A 22,768-nucleotide genomic window follows, 5' to 3' on the forward strand; every position below is an offset into this window, starting at 1 on the left:
GCGAGATTCGACTTACGCGGAAATTCGAGATACGCGGTATTTTGCGGCCGTTTTCAGTCCCCAATAACCGTGTATCTCGGGGACCGCCTGTATATACAAATTGCACAAACGTAAACCGAAAATTAAATATCTTATTAAACTAGCTGTACACTCCTTACGACACTACCACGTCATAAAGTTATAAGCGATGTACAAATTTCAATCGAAACAGAGTCGACTTTTCAATGACATTCTACAACCATTATTTTTTGACAATTACCTTGTAACACCCAGTTACCACACATGCGTATGCATGAGGACATGTAGTATATGCGATTTCCTCTTATTTAGGAAACTATGGTCCTTTAGTAGTATTTTACTATTATTTACAAAAAAATTGGGTTAGATGTTTGCAACAGTCCTGTAAAAATTAGCCACAAAGTTTTCGCCGTAAAGCACACCATCAAGTTTGCTATCTAGCCCGCTGTTATGTCATCGGTGTGTAATCCGTGCTTAACTTTCCGCACAATTTTCCATTCTGGGTGTTTTTGTTGTCGATATCGGTGGCGATCCTTCTGCTCTCGGCAAACACGCATCATTTCTACCTTTTCACTGCGATCGAAACCGAAGTGTACGACTGTAAACTACGGAGCTAGCGAAACTCTTTGGCGACATCAACTCGTTGCAGAGCTAAAGCGAATCTCTCGGTGCGGGGAGAAAACGCTACAGTATCCCGCAACGCGGTGTACGCTGCCATCAAACAGCGGCGGAAGGTTGGATACTGCGCGAAACACGGCTGCAGGAATTTGCGAAACGTAGTTCCGGTTCCAGTAGCTGCTCAGTTACTGGGTGAGTACCGATTTTCTGTGTGTGTATGAAAGAAACCACTGTTCTGGCATTGAGATTCTGGTTGAATGAGAAAGCATGGGCATGATTGTATGTTGTCCACGAAACACAAAAGTCTGCTAAGGTAAAACGCATAAAGTGCTGCCGCGATACCGACGACGGACTTGTGTGCTCTTTGTTGGATTCCCAAAACACCCAACGCACACCGGAAGCATATTTGGTGAGCCCCGTTTGAGGTGGCATACAGTTTAAAAGTCATCTAAAAACTATCTCAAACGCATTTCGGCGCTGAGTATAGATTGCGTACGCGTTGAAACGTTTTTGAGTTGCAAAAAAGCAAAGCACAACGAAAAACGCACAACGAAGAAGCAGCAGGAAAAGAGAAAAAAAAACTGTCAAAAGCTATCCGAGTGCAGCACCAGCACCTCAGCATGTGGTTCGACGAAAACGGAGGTAAAGCATTTTGCCTTGCAGTTGTGTAAGTGCGAATCGACAACATCAGCTAGGGCAAGTGCTTGGTGGTGTGCGTGTTTGCGACGTGTGCAGCAGCCCGCATCGGCAAAGTGTGGTGGCGTGTGTGTTGTGTTTTTCCTGTTGAGCTGCGCCTGTGTGCGTTCGTAACGGCGTGCGAAGCGAGTGTGTGTGCGTGTGGTGGTATCGCTTGCGCCCCGAAAGGGAAAAGTGTGTAGCAGACCGAAGAGCCAGCAGTAGTGAATATTCATTCTCTTTCTTCATCCATTCGTGGTAGCCATCATCGTTGTCGTCGTCGTTGTCGTTTTGTCCCATCGTGGTCGCGATTCCGTTTCCAAGCAATTCAATTCTGTGTAAAATTATAGAGTGGCGGAAATCCTTTTCCGTGGTGGTAACAGTTTTGCGGAAAAGCTACGGCAAATTCCCGTCTCGGCGAATCCGAGTGCTCCGACTTTTTCCCAGACACCTTCAACAGTGGAACAGGAGAAGATCGGGGCAGATTAAAGGTAGGTATGCGGAAGCATGCAGGGTGCATTCTTCTCGGTGGTGTAATGTGCTAGCGAGTTGAAAATATTTAGAGGAAATACGACTGAAATTAACGTGAAGTGGTAATAATATTCGGTGAGGCCAGGCGACCAGCAAGACGGTACTACGTAGCAATTTCGGCGCATGGAGTCACAGCGAAAAACGTAACGTCTGTGTGTTGGTTGGGGTGGCTGGCTGTCAATGTTGATAAATTGTGCTAAAGGCATCGGGGATCGAGGCAGTGCGTACCGGAAGTAGTAAACCAGTACATTGCACTCTAAAGGCTATCTATTAGGTGCAGATATGTGATTATTTTTCGCACTGGTAAAAAAAAACCTTGGGCTACGTTGTCGTCGACGTCCGAAGACGTTGCTCCTTCGTTTTGTGCTGTGTGCTGCTGCCAAAGCAATTCCCTCACCAACACCAACATTCTTGCGTGTAGGGTCTTGCTAAATGCGTGCTCCCCTGACTATTATGTGCCAGGTTTCGTGATGGTGTGCTGTTTTCTTGGCTGTCAAGAAATTGTACTGTTTTTCCTGGCAAATTTGACAAGAAAGGGAGACGATTCTCGTACATTTCATATCAGGGGGGAACACATTTTTCTGAACTCGTAATCCGATCTTTTCCTCTAATCATTTTGCTCGCTAACACATAACCTCAGATTATCTGTCACACGACGATTGTGGTCGAGGAGGGTTTTTTTCTTACCACTTTTTCTTTCTTCTGTCATTTTAGGTTAGTCAAACGTCAAACTTGCCGTGCAGTTACGAAAGTTGTTTGCGGTTTTGTCATTCGAGTGATGTGAGAGCCCGAGCATATGTTTACAAAGAAAAGGAAGCCCCAATTCTACCAGCACCAGTGTGTTTATGTTGGTTGTTCCTCCCATAGCTAGAATAACGGAGAGCGCAATGGTGTTGCTATCCTTCCGAGGGATGGATATTGAATTGATGCAAACATCTACAAAATGCATCGCGCAATTGGCCACCCCACGATTGCGGCGGACGTGGATGAACCTTTGACAGCTGTGTGACGTCACAGTGAAATATGATTAGAATCTGTGCACCTTCCCGCAAATCGTGGTGAACCACACACGCAATGCCGCGGAGTGCAGAATCTAATCGAATCGCATATTGAAAAGCTTCCTTTGCCAGGGTTGCACGCCATTTTCGCTTATATCTGGCTTGCAATAAGTTGCTTTGCATGGTTCCGGGCAACGTTAATGGTTCAGAAGATGGCATCGTATACGCTCAATTCACATCTTGGTGGCGGTGTTTTCATCACTTGCGGCGTTCTATTTTTAAAATACTCGTTTCGTTAAGCTGTCCCAGATGTCAGAGAATGGTAGTGCAAAAGAATCTAGAATCGAATGTGTGAAGTAGCAGCCAGCACACCAATCGGTTTGTGTATAAGCGCGATCGGCGGGGTGTGGGTTGAATTTGATTAAGTTCCTTTGCTTGGGTCTAAACAATTTGTGGTTGGAAAGGATGTTTTCTTAAAAAATCTCTTTCTGATATCTTCAAAATAATTGGTTTTGTTTTTTTTAAACAGTGGTCTCCAAACTGTAGTTCGCGGATCACTTGTGGTCCGTGGTGTTAACAGAAGTGATCTGCAAAAAAAACTTATTACGATTCATGTATAGCAATTGTTTTCCATTATCAAGATAAAATACTTATGCACAGGTCTACAATTTAAACATAATTTTGATTAAAAACTTTGAACTAAGTCTTTAAAACATAAGCCCTCAACTGACGTGGGCTGTGACAAATGTATTTTCAAAGCCAACTGGTCCGCTATCCTAAACAAGGTTGGAGAGCGCTGGTTTAAAGTACATTAGAAGTTATAAGGCCATACTCGAACTGAAACAAAGAGTTCATTCTGTTAACTATCCTACATGTGATGTAGTTCAACAAAGGAATTAATATGAAGTTAGTGAAATTAAACCAAAATTGCTGGATAGTTGTAGTTATGCGCACTATGAAAAATAACTGACCATCATAGAGTGATGGTTATCAGTTTTATTATAACAATGTATTTTTGTGGGACGATTACGTTTTAGATCATCTGGCCAATGTGTCATGAGTGTTAGATGTTTTAAAGGTAACGCAATAATCAAATCTCATATCGACCTTCGTTACCCTTAGCGGATTGTTATCTCGACTTAGGCAGAGAGTCAGGTTCAATTACATAGGCCGGTATAACCATGTTATGTTATGCACCAAACTAGACAGATAAACATTGCTTTTTTTTTAATTTGGACTGCCAAAGTAATAATTAAAGGTTTCACCATTGCGTTATTGTTCATGTATATGTCGTATGTGGTCACTCATATTCTGCCTTAGTGGAACGTTTAGTTTCAGTCACCGGTGGGTTTAGACATTGCATCAATTTATTAATGATGCTTTTATTACCTTCTCATATTTTTAGATTTTTATACATCACGCTTATTGCTGTATTGCTTGAACATAATGGTTTATGGTTGAAAGTAAACTCAATTCTCAACTATATAATAATCCATACATGTACATCTTCGGTGCTTTCCGCCTTTGATACCCCAGCTGATTCTAACGACTCAACCGGGTAGAGTAAACGTTGGTGATATGCTGGTGTGCGTGAAAAACATTAAACGTCTTTCCAACGCATGGCCGTATTTTTCGTAGCACCAGGGGGGTACCAGGCAGGGAATGATTTTGACAGTTCGTTTAGTGTAGAAAACGCCTGCATCGTAACTTGGCAATATTTCTAAAACAAAGAAGGAACTTATCGATAAATAACATTAAACATTGTGTAGTAGTACGGTGGATACTGGTATTGTAGCTATCTACCGTAAGTATGTGTTTAAACTTAGCAACTGTGTTCAATTTAGTTACGATAGATCAGCGATGCTAAATGTTGTTTACATTGAGATTTTTTGTTAAAGTGCATAAATAACACTCTTATTGATTATCAATTGATTAGTTTATATTTTATCCTAAGATCAGTACATAAACTAATAAGACTTTAGTGTTTTAACGCGATTTGTTATGTACACTCGTATAAAATAAGCTATTTTTTTATTCTTACAACATGTGAAACAAATGCCGATTTACTCACTACATACGGTATCCGGAATTCTGGACCTATGATTTCGTGATGCGTGGTTCGAAGAAGTGATATATCGAATTCGACCCTATGTGTATGTTTTAATTTTACCGTAGTAGTAAATAAAGTAATCGGGCCCATACTTTGTAGGTTCCTAATCGCACTGAACGGCAATTGTTTCAGAACAATTTAAATTGGATTTATTTTGTTGGCACAAGGATTGTCATTCGAATTTTCATCTTGTCGTTGATTAATGTTGAAAAAATGGATTGTATAAAAGAAACAGGTTGTTTTTAGACTGTTTGCGACTGCATACAATTGCTAATAATTATTAAGCTCGTTGTATTGTGTTGACGGTATTTTAAAGGGTTAAGTCAACCAAAGGTATTTTAAAGGCCAGCGTCAACACAAGCTGGAACATAAAATGACTAGCCGGCACCGTGGTTTTTGGCACCGTGTGGTGGCTAATAAACTATTGCAACCGTCCTGTTCTGTCCTGACATCTTGTCACATTTGAAGGAAAACGTATTATTGCATATGTACTATTGAAAGCAATAATAACATTTGTATTTTGAACTAGTATGAAATACTTTATTAATGCACAATGAAAACAGTTCGGAGATAGGCTGGTAAATGTTTTAACAGTAAACATTGCTGTTATAGTCGTGATGTTCTAATTGCGCACAGCGTCTAAAACTTAGTTAAAAGGGACTAATTTGTGTCATTGATTTGCTATATTAAATTGCGATATGGAATACATATCATTTAATGAAGGGGGAGACCCGACTCGTTTGTGTGAATAATAAGGACTCCAGGATAGACCTGTTTCCAGATGTATAGTATGTATGTATGTATGGTATATAGTTTATAGTATTAAGATTGCTGGTTCCTAGACCGAAGTCGGCTACAAGTACCAAGTGTAAAAGGAGAATGGTATCCATTATTAGCCGCCGGCAAAGTAACAACATAACTCAAAGTAACATTGTTTATGTTGCTTTTGATGTATGTGTGTTTTACACAGTTGGTGCAAGTTTCTTGTTCAATAACTTTCTTCCGCGTTTGATAACCGCTCTGCGATGATTCAGAATGATTATACTGAACAAAGAAAAGAGAAAAACAAGGAAAAAGACGGACGTTAAACACTTGAATTTATGTTGCTGGGAAATCAACACAATTCTCGTGTATGTGAAAACGAGGCGGTAGAGAGAAAGTGCCGCACACATACAGCGAGCATTAGAGAGAAAGATAGAAACGACGTTCTCTAATGAATAGTTCATGGTTCGTGCCAATGAACACACTCTCGTCGTGTACTACAGGGATGAAGAATTTCTTTTGTGGAGCTATAAAATCGTGGTTGCAATAAATACATAATATATTATGGAAATTAAAACTAAAGTAAATAATTTAACATTGAAACACATTGCACTTTTTGTATTTTTGTTGGAAGAAATTCTTCAACAAAAATTTAATTTAATTAATCATGTCATTCAAGGAAGGGGCAACCAGTTCGATAAAACATGTGTAAAGGAACATGAACACCCTTAACTCCAAATCATAATAATTGTTGTATCAACATCTTTTGCGTGCTACTTCCGTGTTGGCCTTCAGAAGAAAACCATGTGAGCCAGCGATTGCTCTTCCCTGTGTAACATTGGAAGAGAATCTATGTAGCGATAGGAAATCGATTGCGCAAATACTCATCCCCATCTATGTTTTTGTGTGTGCATGCGTACGTACTTGTATGTGTGTGTGTGTGTGTGTGTGTGTGGGTATGAGATCGTCTTACGTCGACTATTTGTTCCCATTGTCGGGAGCAACTCTCGTAAACCTACGGCGGTTCCCTGTACAATTCTCTCTTGTGATCTTTGCGAAACGCTGGTTTTGGGTGGAAAAGCACACGCAAAAGAATGAGAAGTAATCGAAGCTTCATTCATTGGTCTTAGTTCTGAAAAAGAATGTAAGAAAATCAACCCTTCTTGCATTGGCGGCGACTGACGCGGCGACACACACTCGTTCAGCGCGTTTGCGGCCCAATGGACGGGTGTGTGTATTGGTGTTACGAACTTACGAAGCAACCCGATGGTGGTGTGGTGTTGTAGAACCAGAGACACCAGAATCGGGAGGCACCGCGATGCGTTGACGATGACGGGAGGGGGGCTACCCTTACGAAATTCTACATGCTTTCTGTGTGTGTATGGGCACTCGTGGCCGTTTTCGTGTGACTGATTCTCTCTGTAGCTCTCCGCACACAGTGTACCCAACGTAAAAGGGATTCGCTCTCGAGATAGGCGAGAGCAAACGAACGATCCCCGTCACAGAGCGGGCAGGGCCGGCCAGTCAGTTGCGAGTTTTCCAAGTCATTACGGTACCACGCGGCGCAACTAGCAGCAGCAGCAGCAGACACAACCTCGGTCGAAAATTAAGGGAGCTGTCGGCAGTTGAACTTCGATAACTGGTGCTTCCAGTTGAATTTTTATTCAATATCAGTGAACGATTCAAGATAAGAAACTGTACACCGTTTTTCTGTCTCGCGTGCATGTGTTACTTGAGTGGAATATATAAAAAAAACGCATGAAGAGGCCAGAAAGCAGCCAATAGCAGCGTTCCTTCACTAAACGGTGCTGAGCGAAGCTAGAACAAACACATGGCACATCATAGTCAAAATCGTGGCGTTGCAGTTTAATCAACAATTCGTTCTAGTTGTATCGTGTATGGTACGACCAGGTTTAGTGTTGAAATTGGAAAGAGCTCAACTATTTACAAAGGCAGCAGTGCCCATGCTACTAGTCGCTAACACTGCCCGCGAGCCGGAAAGAAGAGTTCATTAGCACTGCTATTTGGCCACGCTTTCCGTTTACAGCGCACAAGTCAGTGTGCGTTTTACTGGGCGTGAAAGCGGAAAGGCAGCAGCAAAAAGGAACCGCATTCACATGAGTTCGCGAAATTCGTAGTCAGCTCGGAGAAAAGGTGGTATGATATTTAATGGCGGCATTGGCGAGACACGCCTGAACGCGTTTTTCCGACCAGAACTCTCCAGCCACATAAGTACGCACACACGAGTGGAGGGGAAATTTGGATGAAGAAAATCACCCCATGTGCAGCTGCTTCCCGGCGAGAAGGAAAAATCCTATAGGAAGTTGGCAGACCTTTCGTGCATCTGCGCAGAACTCGCGAGACCGGTCAGCGAAGGAAACGACGCAACGGTGAAACGCAAAATAGTAAAACGTGCTTTTGTGGCATAATTGCTACGGATCAACGGAGAATAGGAGAGAGCAAAAGAGAGCCAACAGGGGGTTTAAGTGAGTTGGCATTGTTCCGGAAAAGTAAAATTATAATATAAGGACGCAAACGTTCTAACAAACTTGCCCCATCGCCCCAGCCAGCAGCAGCTGTTACGATAAAAATGGGCTACGATGACATTTTGCAACACCTCGGCGGTTTCGGGCGATATCAGCGGCGCATCTACGTGTTGCTGTGCCTGCCGGCAATATCCTGTGCATTCCACAAGTTGGCGGGAGTGTTTTTGCTAGCAGCACCGGACTACCGGTGCCGGTTGCCGTACGAACTCGAGAATGCAACGTACCCGATGCCGGACGAGCGGCTCACTCTGGCGTACCCGATCGATACGCTGACGGGCAAGTTCTCCACCTGTAACTATCTCGACGCCAACTTTACCGATGACTACTGGGCCGGCGGAACACCGGCGGCCGGCGTTCGGCCGTGCAATCACTGGGTGTACGATCGGACCAAGTTCGAGAGCAGTACCGTCACCGATTGGGACATGGTGTGCGATCGCAACTGGCTCCGTGCGTCGGCCGATTCGCTCTTCATGGTGGGCGTGATGTTGGGCAGCATTGGTTTCGGCTACCTCTCGGACAAGTACGGCCGGAAGCCCATCTTTTTTGCCTCCCTAGTGCTGCAGGTGATCTTTGGCGTGCTGGCCGGAATTGCGCCTGAATTTCTCACCTACACGCTGGCCCGCATGGTGGTGGGCGCCACCACGTCCGGCGTCTTTTTGGTAGCGTACGTAATCGCGATGGAAATGGTTGGACCGAGCGATCGGCTGTACGCTGGCGTCGTGTGCATGATGTTCTTCTCCGTCGGGTACATGCTGACGGCCGCGTTCGCATACTTCATTCACGGCTGGCGGATGTTGCAGATAGCGCTAACGCTGCCCGGCGTACTGTTCCTGTGCTACTGGCTGTTCATCCCGGAGTCGGCCCGTTGGCTGCTGTCGAATGGTCGCCCGACGGAGGCAATTACACTCATCGAGAAGATTGCCAAATGCAACAAGCTTACGGTACCGCAGGAAGCGCTCGACAAGTTGGTGGAAGAGGATAAGGCGCAACAGCAGGAGGATACGAACGAGCCGAAGCCGTCGCTGCTGGACATCTTCAAGCATCCCAACTTGCGCCGTAAAGCGATGCTCATCTTTTTCGACTGGTTCGTGAACAGTCTCACCTACTATGGGCTGTCCTGGAACACGAACAATCTCGGCGGCAATCCGTTGCTGAATTTTGTCATCAGCGGAGCGGTTGAAATTCCGGCCTACTCGTTCCTGCTGGTCACCCTCAATCGCTGGGGCCGGCGTACGATCCTGTGCGGCTGCATGATCTTTGCGGGCATGATGCTGCTGACCACGATGGCCGTCCCTGCGTCGCAGCAGTGGTTAATCGTGGTGCTGGCTATGCTCGGCAAGATGGCCATTACCTCCAGCTACGGTACCGTGTACGTGTTTTCGGCCGAGCAGTTCCCAACGGTCATCCGCAACGTGGCGCTGGGCGCATCCTCCACCAGTGCCCGCGTGGGTGGCATACTGGCACCGTACTTTAACCTGCTCGGCGACTACTGGCAACCGTTACCGCTGCTCATCTTTGGTGCGCTGGCTTTCGTGGGCGGTGTGCTGTCACTGTTGCTGCCGGAAACACACAACCAAAAGCTGCCGGAAACGATAGCGGACGGGGAAAACTTTGGCAAGCACAAAACGGTACCCGGTAGTGGTACCGGAACCAGCGGTATTATGGTCGCTGGCGGTGGCGGCGGCGATCGTGATGTCGAACGTACGGCGGAAGAGCTGCAAGTACTCAGCAAGCCGGAACCCGCCACAGACGGCGAAGAGATGGCCTCAGACACGCTTAAGGCAGGAGAAGACAAGAACAAGTATTAACCAGAGAGGTGGTTGAAAAAGGGAGCAGTTAACAAGATTATTTTTCGCGCTAGAACTCTACGTAAAAAAAGAGTACTCATAAAACATAAATGAACATGTGTAGATGGCAGTACAAGAAGAAGGAAAAAATGGACGCCCTTATTGGCGAACAAAAGACTTATGGTAAGACGTTAGGACCTGCAGACTGAGCTTAACGTTGAACATAGCGACATTCTGACGCTTTACTCCGCAGCATGCGCAAATGTCGGGTATCCTTCTTTTATATTTCTCTCAACCCTCAGCAAATCATACGGTTTCGCACGTATATTGTGCTGTTTGCAGCTTTAAAAATAATTTCATCTTTCGCGCATGCTGTTAAGGTGTAGGGTCTTATTATCCAACCCTTTATTTTGCGGTGATCTTCCCGATCTTCACAGCGGGACACTGCGTTTGTGCAGGAATGTGAGTTTTGCATTCGTTTTCTTTAATCGTACATAATTCATAATTAGGGTGGAAAGAAGATGGCAGAAATAATTCCTTTTTTGTCAAGATAGCATGCACATGAGTTGAACGAACGCTGGAAATTTTGAAGAAGCTTAACACCGCTTGTGGCGTTGGTTGTGTGTAAATTGTCTTACACAATTCGACATATTTTACAATGTCACTGTATATCTTCGCATTTAACGATTTCTTTTTGTTTGTGGCAAAACAAGTTTTTCTGGTAAATATGGCATAGGATGAGATATAGGATGAGTCAAGACACTCAGTTCAATATATTTACGCTATAAGTTACATGCTATCGTGACGTTTACGGGACTTTTTTCAAGATTTAATAGTATCTTTTGATTCGACACCTAAAACTTGAAAGGTTTCAATGATGTGACAAATGTGTGCATTTTTGTCTTGTCGGCGGTAAACTCCGTAATACCTCTTAAATAATGTAGAGATTCAATATTGCCAGCCGTTGTTCTAAACATTATTGTACAGTTTTTTTTGTCATTGAATTCCAAGGGCGAACAACAATTTCAATTCATTGCATGAGTCTTTACGAAAAAGTTCAGCTCGATCATAACGCAAAACAAAATCATCGGTCTATTTCCTTATGGTGACTTATCGCTCTCCTCGGGTGCTTCAAAAGTTGTCGTGCCCTTTATTTAAAGTCATTCAACAGATAATGGAACTGTTCCTATGTCGCTACGATCACAACACGATCGTTTACTATTTCAATCTTCTTCTAAACGATCTTCTCTAATCAATGACGCGACTTCAACAGATTCGTTGAATGGTTGTTGTGCAATTCGAGCAGATGTGTTATTTTCTCTCGTGAAAAGAATTGTAGGTACATGATAATATTAAACCACTTGAGCTTATGAAGTGGGAAAATCGATTACCCTGGGAAATGGAACTTGTTAAAATGTGTGCTGTGCTGTACACTACTGCGTACAACATGCGGTGCCTGTATATGTGCACATGTTTGTTCTTCTTAGCGGTCTCTGGCTGATTGGTTTTTGGGCGTGGAGGATTTTTTTCACGTGACTGACGCCATTTGTGTCGTGTTGACATAATTCGAGAAAACTATTTTTGTACACACCGTCTGATGGATTTGTGTATTCGTTCGTCGTAGGACTGTGAATGCCCACAAATGCATAAGTTAGCCCAGTGTGTGCAGTTGGGAATGGTTTTAATGTTTGAAAGCGAATTATTCTTTTGATAATTTTATACTTTGCGCAGTTTGCTCTTGTACACGATTGTAGCACATTCTGAACTCAGGACAAACCTATTTGTCATCTATCATATCGCGCCTTTGCTGCGGTCTTATTGCATCAGCGACACAATGGCTCGCACACAAGGATGAGGTAGTTATTAAATGCGCGTAATGTAAGAAGAACAATGTTTGTTGTGTCAAAGAAAGAAGGACCAATTTAAACTAAGGAGCGAATACGCGAATAAACGTTGTCCTTCGTTTTATTTCTTACTTGTACACACAATGATCAATGTAAGCAGATGAAGCAAATGACATTGTGCTAAATTTAAGGAAGCTTCGTTTTTCCTAGTAATCATAAAATTCATGCTCTTTCTGATCGTACTTATAAGCTACATAACCAAACTCAACAAGAAGAACACGTACATTCCATTACACGATAAAGTAAGGTATGATAGAACGAGTATAGTAGAAAGAAGGAGTGTGGAGTACATTTGAAATTTAAGCTGATACATAGAATGTAATATAGCGTAAGTTTAAATAATAAATGAAAACATTATAATCGCTACAAAGCAAATCTGCGTTTGAATGTTTAGCTTAGCATCTTCTTTGTTGATTTCACGTACATCGCATCGTATGCGTTGGGTCCCACAATCAAAGCATATCGTTCGAAAGTAACGAGCTTATCAGGGAATCAATAGCTGTTCCTCATTTGTTTAGCAGGTCGCTCGCTCGTGGGACTGAGAAGAGTATAATAGGCTTCGATAAGCTAAATCATTATTTCATTCGTATCAGGCGTTGGTTACCAGAGGTAGTAACAGGCAAAGCAGCTGTAACAATATAAAGAACTAATGTGTAATGGTATTTGTAATGCTTATTGAGTATTTTTTCTGAATTTTTTACTGTATGCATGTTGTAATGAACGAATAGGAATTATTATGAAATGTTCTAGAAAAGATTCTGATATTTGTTCATCCCTTTGTCGATTACTGTTTGATATCAAGACGAAGTTCCAGCAATTAGTTTGACTAAGTTTCCGTACTAAACAAATACAACGCTACAAGGCAAAAACATAATAAAATTGTCTTTTGTTTTGTGTTACCTTAACTTATATAATTCAAAATAAATACAACCCCTACTTGATGGAAACGGACGCAAATGAACCGGGTTTCAATGTATATCAACACTACAGTCGTTCCCTTTATTCAAGAATCAAACCTCTCCCCTGCGCATCGATTAACAGTGTGCGTTTTTTTTCTGTTAGGCGCTCCACGATCACGTGATCGCGAGTCAATGTTTACAATTGCATTCAATTGATTGGTGGTCGCGATGGAAAGAAGGGTCCATAAGATTCTATGAGTGATTTACGTTTAGTTTCCGTTCTGCTATTTGAATGCCGGTCGATTGGTGGGTTAGTTGCCCTGAAGATCAAGTTTTCTCTCGATTTCATAACAAATCATGTAGGAGAAATGGGAGCGTTTGGATTGTGGAAAGATCGCGCTAGTGTTCTCGCTTGGGCAATAGGAATTTTTAATCGATATTAATTGATGCACGTACACAGTGATAAAAAGTTTAATTTATATTGGGTTCTTTACTTTTATTTTATTTCAATCAAAAATAGCTGGACAAAGTCGTCCGCTTGTTCATCCAGAAGGAGGAGAAGCTGTCGAAGCAACGGTATCATCGATCCCGGAAATTGTATCGTTACTGCCACCCACCTTCTGCCACTACACCCCACTGAAGAGTGATTGTAGCAGCTTAATCTGCCTGGCGAGCCATTTGTTGATAAACATCCTGAAAGTGCAGAACCGTTAACCGCGGCCAACAAAGCAAGCAGCCTTCCGAACGGTGTCCGCGCAAGGATGGGTGACGCAATCAACTTTGGGCCTGCCTGGTTACGCAAGGTGGCGTCCGATAGTAACACCACTAGTAACCATCACAGTACGAACAGTAGTAGCAGCAGCAGCAGCCACCACAGCAGCCATTCGATGGTGAACAACAATAGCAGCAGCACCGTCGCCAACAATGCTGGCGGTGGTGGAGGCGTCGGATTGCATCATCAGCATCTTCCGCATCACCATTCGCAGTCGCCATCGTCGTCGCACTCTTCATCGCACCATAGCCTGTCGCATAGTAGCAGCGGCAGCGCTATCGGTGGCGGTGGCAGCGTCGGCGGCGGTGGCAGCTCCGCTGCTGCTGGCGGAGGTGGTGGTGGCCTTTCCAATAGCTCGTATGGTGGGAGCTCTGGTGGAGGCGGTGGCGCTGCTGCAAACAACGGCGGGACTGGACCGGGGGGCGCTGTTACCTCCACTGCAATCCGGTACCCGTTGGCCGAGTTTCGCTACGGCCGGGAGGAAATGCTAGCCCTGTTCGACGGGAGAACGACCAAGACTCCGGAAATACTGGTGCACTATAAGGGCTTGTTCGTGGAAAAGCCGCAACCACCGCTCGCGCTTACTCCTTGTCCGGAGGAAGAACTGATTGTGGAACCGGAGGCACGGGTATGTTGTAGCAGGCGGTGCACGCTTCCTACCATATACTAACTATCTTTTTTTGTATGTCCATTTGTAGCGCGCTTGGCCATCGAGAAGTATTTCGCTTGGAATTCCTGGACGTGGCGCTCGTGGTGGCTCGGTAGATCGTGGTCGCGGGCGTGGCCGCGGTCTGTATACTAGCTATCAACGTTCGTCCTCTTTCTACGATGATGAATCCAGGGGCGTAGGAAGAGTAAGTTGAAGGGGTCGAAGTGGCCCATTGCCAATGGTTAGAACAAAGTTAGTAACTCTTGATTATCTCACACTACTACTTATCAGGGCGAACGACCGTGGCTGGAGCGTAACGGAACTGGTGGCATCGGAGGGGTCGGAGGCGATGCAGAGTGGAACAACTCATCGTCGAGCCCTCGGAAGGAGTACGGGTCGCGCGTTATTCGTACGAGCGGGGGCTTGGAAAGTTGGCGTCGTTCCCGTACGGACGATGAGAACGCCGGCGCTACCAGCAACGGGATCAGCGATTGGCGATCTGGTGGTGGTACTGGCGGCAGTATTACGGGCGTGGCGCGTGAAAAGTGGACTCGATCAACGAGCTGGCGCGATGAGGATAGCTCCTCGCATCACGGGGTCGAACGAGGATTGAATAGTAGCATCGGGGGTGACCGAATGATTCCCCCCTACAAGTCGCGCCTTTCGTCTGGTGGCGGTCTTGGCAGCGGCGGTGGTGATCCGAATTCCGGCCACTCGATGGGTGCCGGTGGAATGCGTCGCCCGAACTGGGACACCGATGAGCTGCCCGAGTGGGCCACGGAAAATCCGTCCGATTTCGGTGGCAGCTTCGATGCGACCGGTGCATTTCACGATTCTGATAATGATGGCGAGAACGGTGGTGGTGGTGGCAGTAGCAGCGGGGGAACTACTGCTAGCCGGTATGGCGGAGATGGTAGTGACGCGAACGGCGGTAAGACAAACCACCTTACCAAGGGCGGCGAAGAAAGATCGAAAAACAACATTCGACACCGAGCTGACGACAGCGAGTCCGGCGGTGAACCCCATCGAGACGGGACAGAGGATACGACTGGCAAAAATAGAAGCGATAAATCAACGCCAGCATCGGCCCAGGGAAGAGAAATCGGAAAGTCCATGAATCATATCGACGGCAGAGTGGACGACGCGACGGCGTTAGCTGTCGGTAAAAAAGGGGACGCTCACAATGAAAAGCAACATTCGAGTGCCAATGAATTGCAACAGAAGCAAAAACAGAAACAACAGCTAGATAAGGACGGAAACCACCATGTGTCTGAATCGTCACCAGAAAAGCTATCCTCGTCGGAGAGAAATGATGGTTCTGGCTTAGTTCAATCGAGCACTACGACGAAGGGTATATCTTCTTCGCGTGAATCAATCGAATCCTCCGTTTCATCCTCCATCAGCGGAACTGCCGCTGTGATAGAACCTGACGCTCGACAGAATTCTCCGTCGTCGTGGCACAAGGCTAATGCTGCATCGGTTGCCACTGGTGCAAAAATTGCTTCCGAACATGCGTCGCTGTCGGCTAAAGGTGGTGAGGCCGGGAATGAAAATGACAACAACGATGGTCAAAAACATTCCTCGCAGCAAGAGAAGCGAGACGGACCGAAAAAGTCGCCGTCCAGTACGAGCGTCGATCGAATGCAGGAAGTGGCAGACGATATGGTTGCTCAGCTGATTATGGATGATGAATTTCTGGCGACTGACGGTGATCCATCGGTAATCTCTTCGATTGCTGCTAGCACCAGTGGGCTGGTCGGTGCGGGTGGAAGCCTCGGCAAATCTCCGGTCTTCGGTATGTCGGCGGCAGGTGCGACCGGTGCGGCAGCAACCTTAGCAGCGGGAGGACTACCGATGAACGTGGTTTTACCGAAGGCGCATCCGATGCAACAACTCTTTGGAAATGGGAACCTTTCGCGCGTGAATCCTCTATTGCTATCCGATCCGGTGGCTGCCAATCGTGCAGTAGTGGCCGGTGTAAACCCGATGGCACAGCTGCACCATTTGATGGGACCACCGGCTCCTCCGCCCGGATCGGATATATGGTTTTACCGTGACCCTCAGGGAAAATTGCAGGGTCCGTTCCAAGCGGCGGAAATGACAGAATGGTACAGGGCCGGATACTTTGACGAGTCGCTGTCGGTGCGGCGGGCATGCGATGAGGTATTTAATACGCTCGGCACACTGGTGGCCCTTTGCGGTGGCATGCCATTTTTAAATTCTGTGATCATACAACCGTTCAAAGCGTCCGGTGGTGGTGGTGGTATGGCGAAACATTCGCCACAGCAACAACAGCAAACGCAGTCCAGCACGGCGACCCAGGGCCAACAGAAACAGGCTGCACCCGGCACGAATGGCAACAATGTTATGCCTTCCCCGAATCAACAGCCAACGGCTGGACAGGGATCCTCGCAGCAGCAACAGCAGCAGCAGCAGCAGCAAGGGTCGCTCCATCCTGGCAATGCTGGTAGTTCTGCTGGTGGTGGTCCGAATGTTTCCGGAATTTCAAGTATTCATTTAATGCGCCAGCACCAAATGGTGGTGCAGAAGCTACAAAGTACGGAAGGATGGGCTGTACTAACGCCAGAGCAGCAAAACATGATCATCCAACAGCAGATGAGTCAGCTGATGAGCTCAGATGTAGCGGGCATTGGAATGATATCGCCTTCTTCATCGTTGCCTGGCGCAAATGCTGGAAGCGCAGCAGGTGCGAATCAGCATCAACAACAGCCGGGTGGCATTTTTGGCGCTGGTACAGCAGCCGCTGGTATGATACCGTCGAACCAGGAAACGTTGGTACATCAGAAAATGCGGGAAATGCACCAACAACAAGGCCAACCCCTGCAACCGCCTCAACCGCAACAACAACCGCCAGCACATGTTATGATGGAACAGCTGCAAAAGTCTGTTTCAAGCAATCATAACAATAGTGCGTTCTTGAAGTTGCATTTACCAGACTTCAATCAGTCATCTCAAGTTCCTGGAGGAAGACCGATGCTAGGTAAGTAGAATTGCATGGGCAATTAACACGATATAATGCGTTTCGAATGAGTGTACGAAGCTTAAAATTTGATTTTTTCATTTCCAGGTAACATGAATGTTGATCCCACCACTGCCGCAGCTGTAGCTGCTGCTGCTGCAGCCGGGCACGACCCTCTAGGGCACTTGATGCATGGTATTGGGTATAATCCTCAAGCCGCCGGGCAAAATCTTGGACCTTTGGGGCCAAACAATCTTCTGATGAATCGCGGTAGTTTGCTGGGAGCTGGGGCCGGTGTTCCTACACAGCAACAACAACCTCCATCTCAACACCAGCAACCACCACATCCAAACGCAGGAAAACCAGGCGCAGAGGATCCTATTCAATCACTGTTTATGCAACTGTCGTTGCATAAGAACCAACAAACTCCGCAGCAGATGCCGAATCATCAGCCTCCGTCGAAACCGGGAGGAGAAATGATGGGAGCCCCTGCTGGCTGGCTGCAAACGGGCGCTGGACAACCACAGACTGCCAATAACGGCGGTGGATTACCTGGACTAGTTGGCCCGCGAGGTCCAATGATTGGCGCAGCTTCTAGTTGGGGCGATCTACCACCACCTACGAGTGCCTCTTTTGCGTCCTTAATGCAGCAGCAACAGCCGCCGCATCTCCCCCTCGCTGGACACCATCCACTGTTATTAGGTGGCAGCGGTCCATCAAATGAACCACAGGCACCATCAGTTGTTTCACTGTTTAAACATCATCAGCAGGCAGAAAAGCAACAACAAATGGAGAAAGAACAGCAACTTATTCAACAGCAGCAGCAACAGCAACAACAGCAGCAACAGCAGCAACAGCAACAGCAGCAGCAACAGCAGCAACAGCAGCAACAGCAGCAGCAACAGCAGCAGCACCACCAGCAGCAGCAGCAGCAACAGCAGCAACAGCAGCAACAGCAACAGCAACAGCAACAACAACAACAATTGCAGCAGCAGCAACAACAACAAATGCAGCAGATGCATCAAGAAAATGCACTTGCTCAACAGAAACAGCAGCATCAGGTGCAGCAATCACAAAATGTCCAGGAAAATCAACAGCATCTGCAGCACATGCAACAGCATCAAATGCAACAATTACAACATCAGCAGGAGCATCAGCAGCAAATATCGCAACAACAGCAACAACCACAACAGCAGCCACAGCCGCCGCAACAGCCAGAACCTCAACTGCAGCAACAGCAGCAACAGCAACAGCAGCAACAGCAACAGCAGCAACAACAGCAACAGCAACAGCAACAGCAACAGCAACAGCTACAGCAGCAGCAACAGCAACAGCAGCAGCAGCAGCAGCAACAGCAGCAACAGCAACAGCAACAACAGCAGCAACAACAGCAGATGCAGCAACAGCAGATGCAACAGCAACAGCAGCAACCGCAACAACAACAACTGCAGCAGCAGCAGCCGCCGCAGCAACAACAACAACAACAACAACAACAACAACAACAACAACAACAACAACATCTGCAGCAACAGCAGCAGCACCAGCAACAACAAACACAGCAGCAAAAGCAGCCTAAGGAAAATCAAAAAAAGGAGAGCATTGCCATAGAAGCGTCGAACCAACAACAGTCCGGCAATAACAAAAAGCAAAGTAATAAGCAGCACCACCAGCAGCACGTAAATAATCACGTAGAAACGGTGGAAGAAAAGACAGGTACGTCGCAGCAGAATCAAAAGTCCAAAAAGCAACAAAAGAACAACCATCTAGCTTCGGGTGGGGCCAGCAACGGCCAAGCAACGATTACCAGCGAGGAGGAGAGCGAATTCATCATCGTGAAAAAAGAGATGGAGGAAAAGAAGCGCCAGAAAGAGATGAAAAAGCAACAGCAGGAGGAGCAGAAGCGTAAGCTGGCGGAAGAGAAAAAGCTGCTGGAGGAGCTGGAAGCACAAAAGAAAGCAAAGCTGCTGGAGTCTCAGCGCCGTGAAGCGATGAAAATTCAAGAGCAGCAACAGCAGCAACAGCAACGCTCGGCCCCTAAGGCTGTACCAGCGCCATGGTCTGGAGCGATGGCCGAAATTGCAAACAGCAAACTAAGCCTGTCGGAAATCCAGAAAACCGAACGTGCTCTGCTGGCCCGCCGTGAGCACAGCATGCGCGAGCAACAGGAACAGCAGCAGATGCTGGAGATGCAAACGCAGCTGGTAGACGGTCGACTGAAGTGGAACGCACAGAACCTGATGCCGGCCAAGGTGAAACCATTGGCTGAGATACAGGCGGAAGAGGCCGCTGCGGCTGAAAGAGCCCGCGAGAAGAATGCGAACGCGTCCGGTTTAACGGTGGCTGCCATTGCGGCTCAAGGTGGCGTAAAGGGTTCGAAGAAAGAGGACAACTTGGCCAGCCTGCTGGGCGGTGCTGGTGCTAGTGGAGCCGGATCCGCTGTGTGGCGCGGAGCCGGTAGCATGCTGTACTTTAATTCAACTAAAGCGTGGACCGGTGATGGCGAGGCGAGCAGTCTTCTGAGTGGGGGAGCCGGCGGTGGTTCCTCCGGGCTCAGTAACAATGTTAGCTCCGGCGGCTTCTGGGAGGAACCTACGCAGCCCAGCGTCGTAACAGCTGCCTCGATTGTTGCTTCCGCTGGCAAGGGCACTGGCAACAGTGCGCGGAAGCAGTCGGCCAATGCCAACGTGACTACGTCTGGCGGTGCTTCTGGCAAGCAGCAGCAGCAGCAGCTTTTGAGCAAGAGCAAAACAATGGGCAGCATTTCCACGAGCTCTTCCTCGACGGTGGCCGCTGCCAAGCAGCAGAAGCAACAGCAGCAAGGGTCAGCCAAAGGTAGCGGATCATCGGGTACCGGTAAGGCCGGTGGCAAGAATGGAAATGTGTCCGGAGGAAATAGCGATCGAAAGGACGACAGGAAGCATCCGAGCGAGCCTACCAATGAATTTACCGATTGGTGTACTCGTGCCCTGAGCTCGTTAAACAGCAACGTCGACAGTAAGTGTTTCATTTCTGTACAAAGGTTTGCGACCACCAAGCGTGATTGATCATAACGCAAATGCTCTTTCCACAGTTCCAACATTTGTCGGATTTCTGCAGGACATCGAATCACCGTTCGAGGTGAAGGATTATATCCGTTTATACTTAGGTATGCCAGCCTATGGCTTTTTTGCCATATACTTGTAGGTGGTTTGTTCTATAGGGCAGTAACGAGAATCACTTCTACTTTGCAGGAGAAACTAAAGAGTGTTCGGAATTTGCGAAGCAATTCCTCGAGAGACGCTCCAAGTACAAAAATCAGCAACGCCAAAAGAATGCCCACATCGATGATATGTGCAAACCGGCACCAGCTATTAACCCATCGTCTAACGATTTCCAAGAAATCAAGGTAAGCTAATTACAATGCTGGATCTGTCATGCTCGACGAATGATAGAGTCATAGTGCAAGATGTTAATACTGCGACCCCTTCCCTTTTCAGGGTAAAAATAAGAAGGTAAAGAAGAACAAGATGATGAAACTCGACAGCAGAATCTTGGGCTTCTCCGTTACGGCTGCGCCGGATCGGCTTAACGTTGGCGAACGAGACTATGGCGATAACGTTTAAGTGATCGGCACATAGCCAGGAAGAGAAAGTGAGACAGAGAGACAGAGGGAAAAAGAGAGATACAGAAAGATAGAGAGAGGGAGAGAGAGAAAAAAAATCAACTGGATTCGTGTGTGTGTGTATGTGAGCAACAAAAGTAATGAAGAACATAAAAATCATAGCTGAAGCAGCAACATAAGTGTGGCACAAATAATAACCCTTCCTCTCCCACTCAATCAAACGTAGATCGATCGCAAGGGGTTTCGAATTGGTTTTGAGTTTTATTCCTTTAAATCAGTCTAAAAGGGTAGTGTAGCTTATGTGAGATGATGGGATTCAGAGCCAAACGTAAGCAAAAGTATTCACGGATCGTTAGTCAGGCGAATGTGTACATGTCATTAGTATGTATCTGGTGGTAAAATATGCTCGAAATTGTGTTTTGCACTGCTGCTAAATGTTTACGATTTACTTTTGCCATTTCCTTCCTTATTTTCCTTGGTCGGTTGACATGCAATAATGTTAGGGATGTGCAACAGATAATTGATGTTGCTTATCCCCTAAGAGACGACCTTGCTCAGACTGAAATGTTACGCATAGTTGATCCCTGCGTTCTTTTGCTTGCTCTCTCTCTTTCTCTCCATCATCACCGTTTCGGTATAAATCATCACAATGCAAGATTCGGCAACGAGCTTTGCTTTGTTGGAATTTATGTTTTAGGGATGATTTGCGTTGCGTTATTGTTTTCATGTCGATTAAAGATTCAAAGATTGTTAAACTACGAATTGTGCCACAACTGTGTAACTTAAATGGTTCGAATCGCAGTGCGAACAATCTGGTGAATTTTTAGGCAGCTCTTTTTTGTGTTTTGTTAATGGCATAAGACAAGAACACGGTCTTGCAAGTTGAGCGTGCTTCGCTTCGTTTCGAATGGAATATTTTGATTTATGATTTGGATAGTTTCAATTAGAGCTGTTCGTGTTGAAATTTAAATCCTCGATGCTTGTACTACGTTTGCGGTGCTGCACCGTATTCGTTTTTTCACACCAAACCGCACGCGTGCTGTACGGCTCTGTTGTAAAACGTTTGCCTACGGTACTATTCGAAGGTACTATGAAATGCCTGCTCCTGGAACCGATGTACTTTAGTTACTCGGTGTTATTGTTAAACCTACTAATGATACTTGCTGCTATGAATAGCTGAACACCCATTGTTGAAGGAAACAGCGAAACAATCCAACTTATAAACCTTTTTATTATATCATCGGAAATATTTTGAATCGATGCTGTGCTTGTTTGTGAATCGTAGTGTTCTAGTAAGTTGTCTAATTTGGCGCCTTTTAAAGGACATCTTTATATTAGAAAATAACAGCTAACCAGAAAAGAAGCAGGCAGAAGTTGTTACAAAAAGAAAATACACACATATACACACCAACACACATTACACATACCCACACTGCCACGTATCTGCGTATGTTAAGATTACGTATCGTCATTAGTCTCGTTTTGCGATTGACACACGCCCCAATCGATACCCGTAGAAAAACAAGGCAAGGATGATTGTGTAGTAAGGAAAACACAAACACACAAGTAAACCGTGCTTCCATCGCAAAGAGCTGTTGGAAAAATGCAAACTGATGATTGATTGAGCATGTGTATTGTTGCAAGCCCCAACGCAAGGCAGAGTATTTGGTAATGGTTCTAGTAGATGGATTGGCAACTATGTTGATGAGAAGAAAAACTGGAGAAGAAGGACATCGTTCGAGAGCAAGTAAAATCATGTGTGTAGATTTGCATCTAATGTTATAAAGTGAAATAAAAGAAAGGAAACTACTCTAGTACACAAGTGATATATGTAACACCTTAAGGACTGAATTATTACATACACTAATCTAGCCGCTAACAAGGAGAACATCCAGCAGGAGCGAATTTCTGGGTTTGC

The 22,768-nt window shown here is 46.0% G+C and overlaps 3 protein-coding genes across 4 annotated transcripts in view; all 3 read left to right on the forward strand.

The window, feature by feature from the left end:
* The window catches only part of LOC120948846 (uncharacterized), a 314,251-nt gene that overhangs the window by 278,721 nt on the left and 12,762 nt on the right, over nt 1–22,768 (forward strand). The gene's annotated exons all lie outside the window — the stretch shown is intronic.
* Nucleotides 531–22,676, forward strand: LOC120961131 (GIGYF family protein Gyf). 2 transcript variants are annotated; one of them, XM_049606864.1, is made up of 9 exons: nt 531–828; nt 1,574–1,802; nt 13,369–14,248; nt 14,319–14,474; nt 14,561–17,270; nt 17,358–20,243; nt 20,320–20,394; nt 20,480–20,634; nt 20,726–22,676. In XM_049606864.1, the coding sequence occupies exons 3-9, from the start codon at nt 13,610–13,612 to the stop codon at nt 20,849–20,851; spliced, it is 6,747 nt and encodes a 2,248-aa protein (XP_049462821.1). In that variant the 5' UTR covers nt 531–828; nt 1,574–1,802; nt 13,369–13,609; the 3' UTR covers nt 20,852–22,676. The 2 variants fall into 2 exon arrangements, with proteins under 2 accessions (XP_049462821.1, XP_049462822.1); XM_049606865.1 differs by lacking the exon at nt 1,574–1,802.
* On the forward strand, nt 6,646–12,324 carry LOC120951510 (organic cation transporter protein-like). Its single transcript, XM_040370279.2, has one exon. The coding sequence runs from the start codon at nt 8,303–8,305 to the stop codon at nt 10,064–10,066; it is 1,764 nt and encodes a 587-aa protein (XP_040226213.2). The 5' UTR covers nt 6,646–8,302; the 3' UTR covers nt 10,067–12,324.

This window comes from Anopheles coluzzii, chromosome 2 (assembly GCF_943734685.1).
Source record: "Anopheles coluzzii chromosome 2, AcolN3, whole genome shotgun sequence".
In the NCBI taxonomy this organism is placed as follows: Eukaryota; Metazoa; Arthropoda; class Insecta; order Diptera; family Culicidae; genus Anopheles; species Anopheles coluzzii.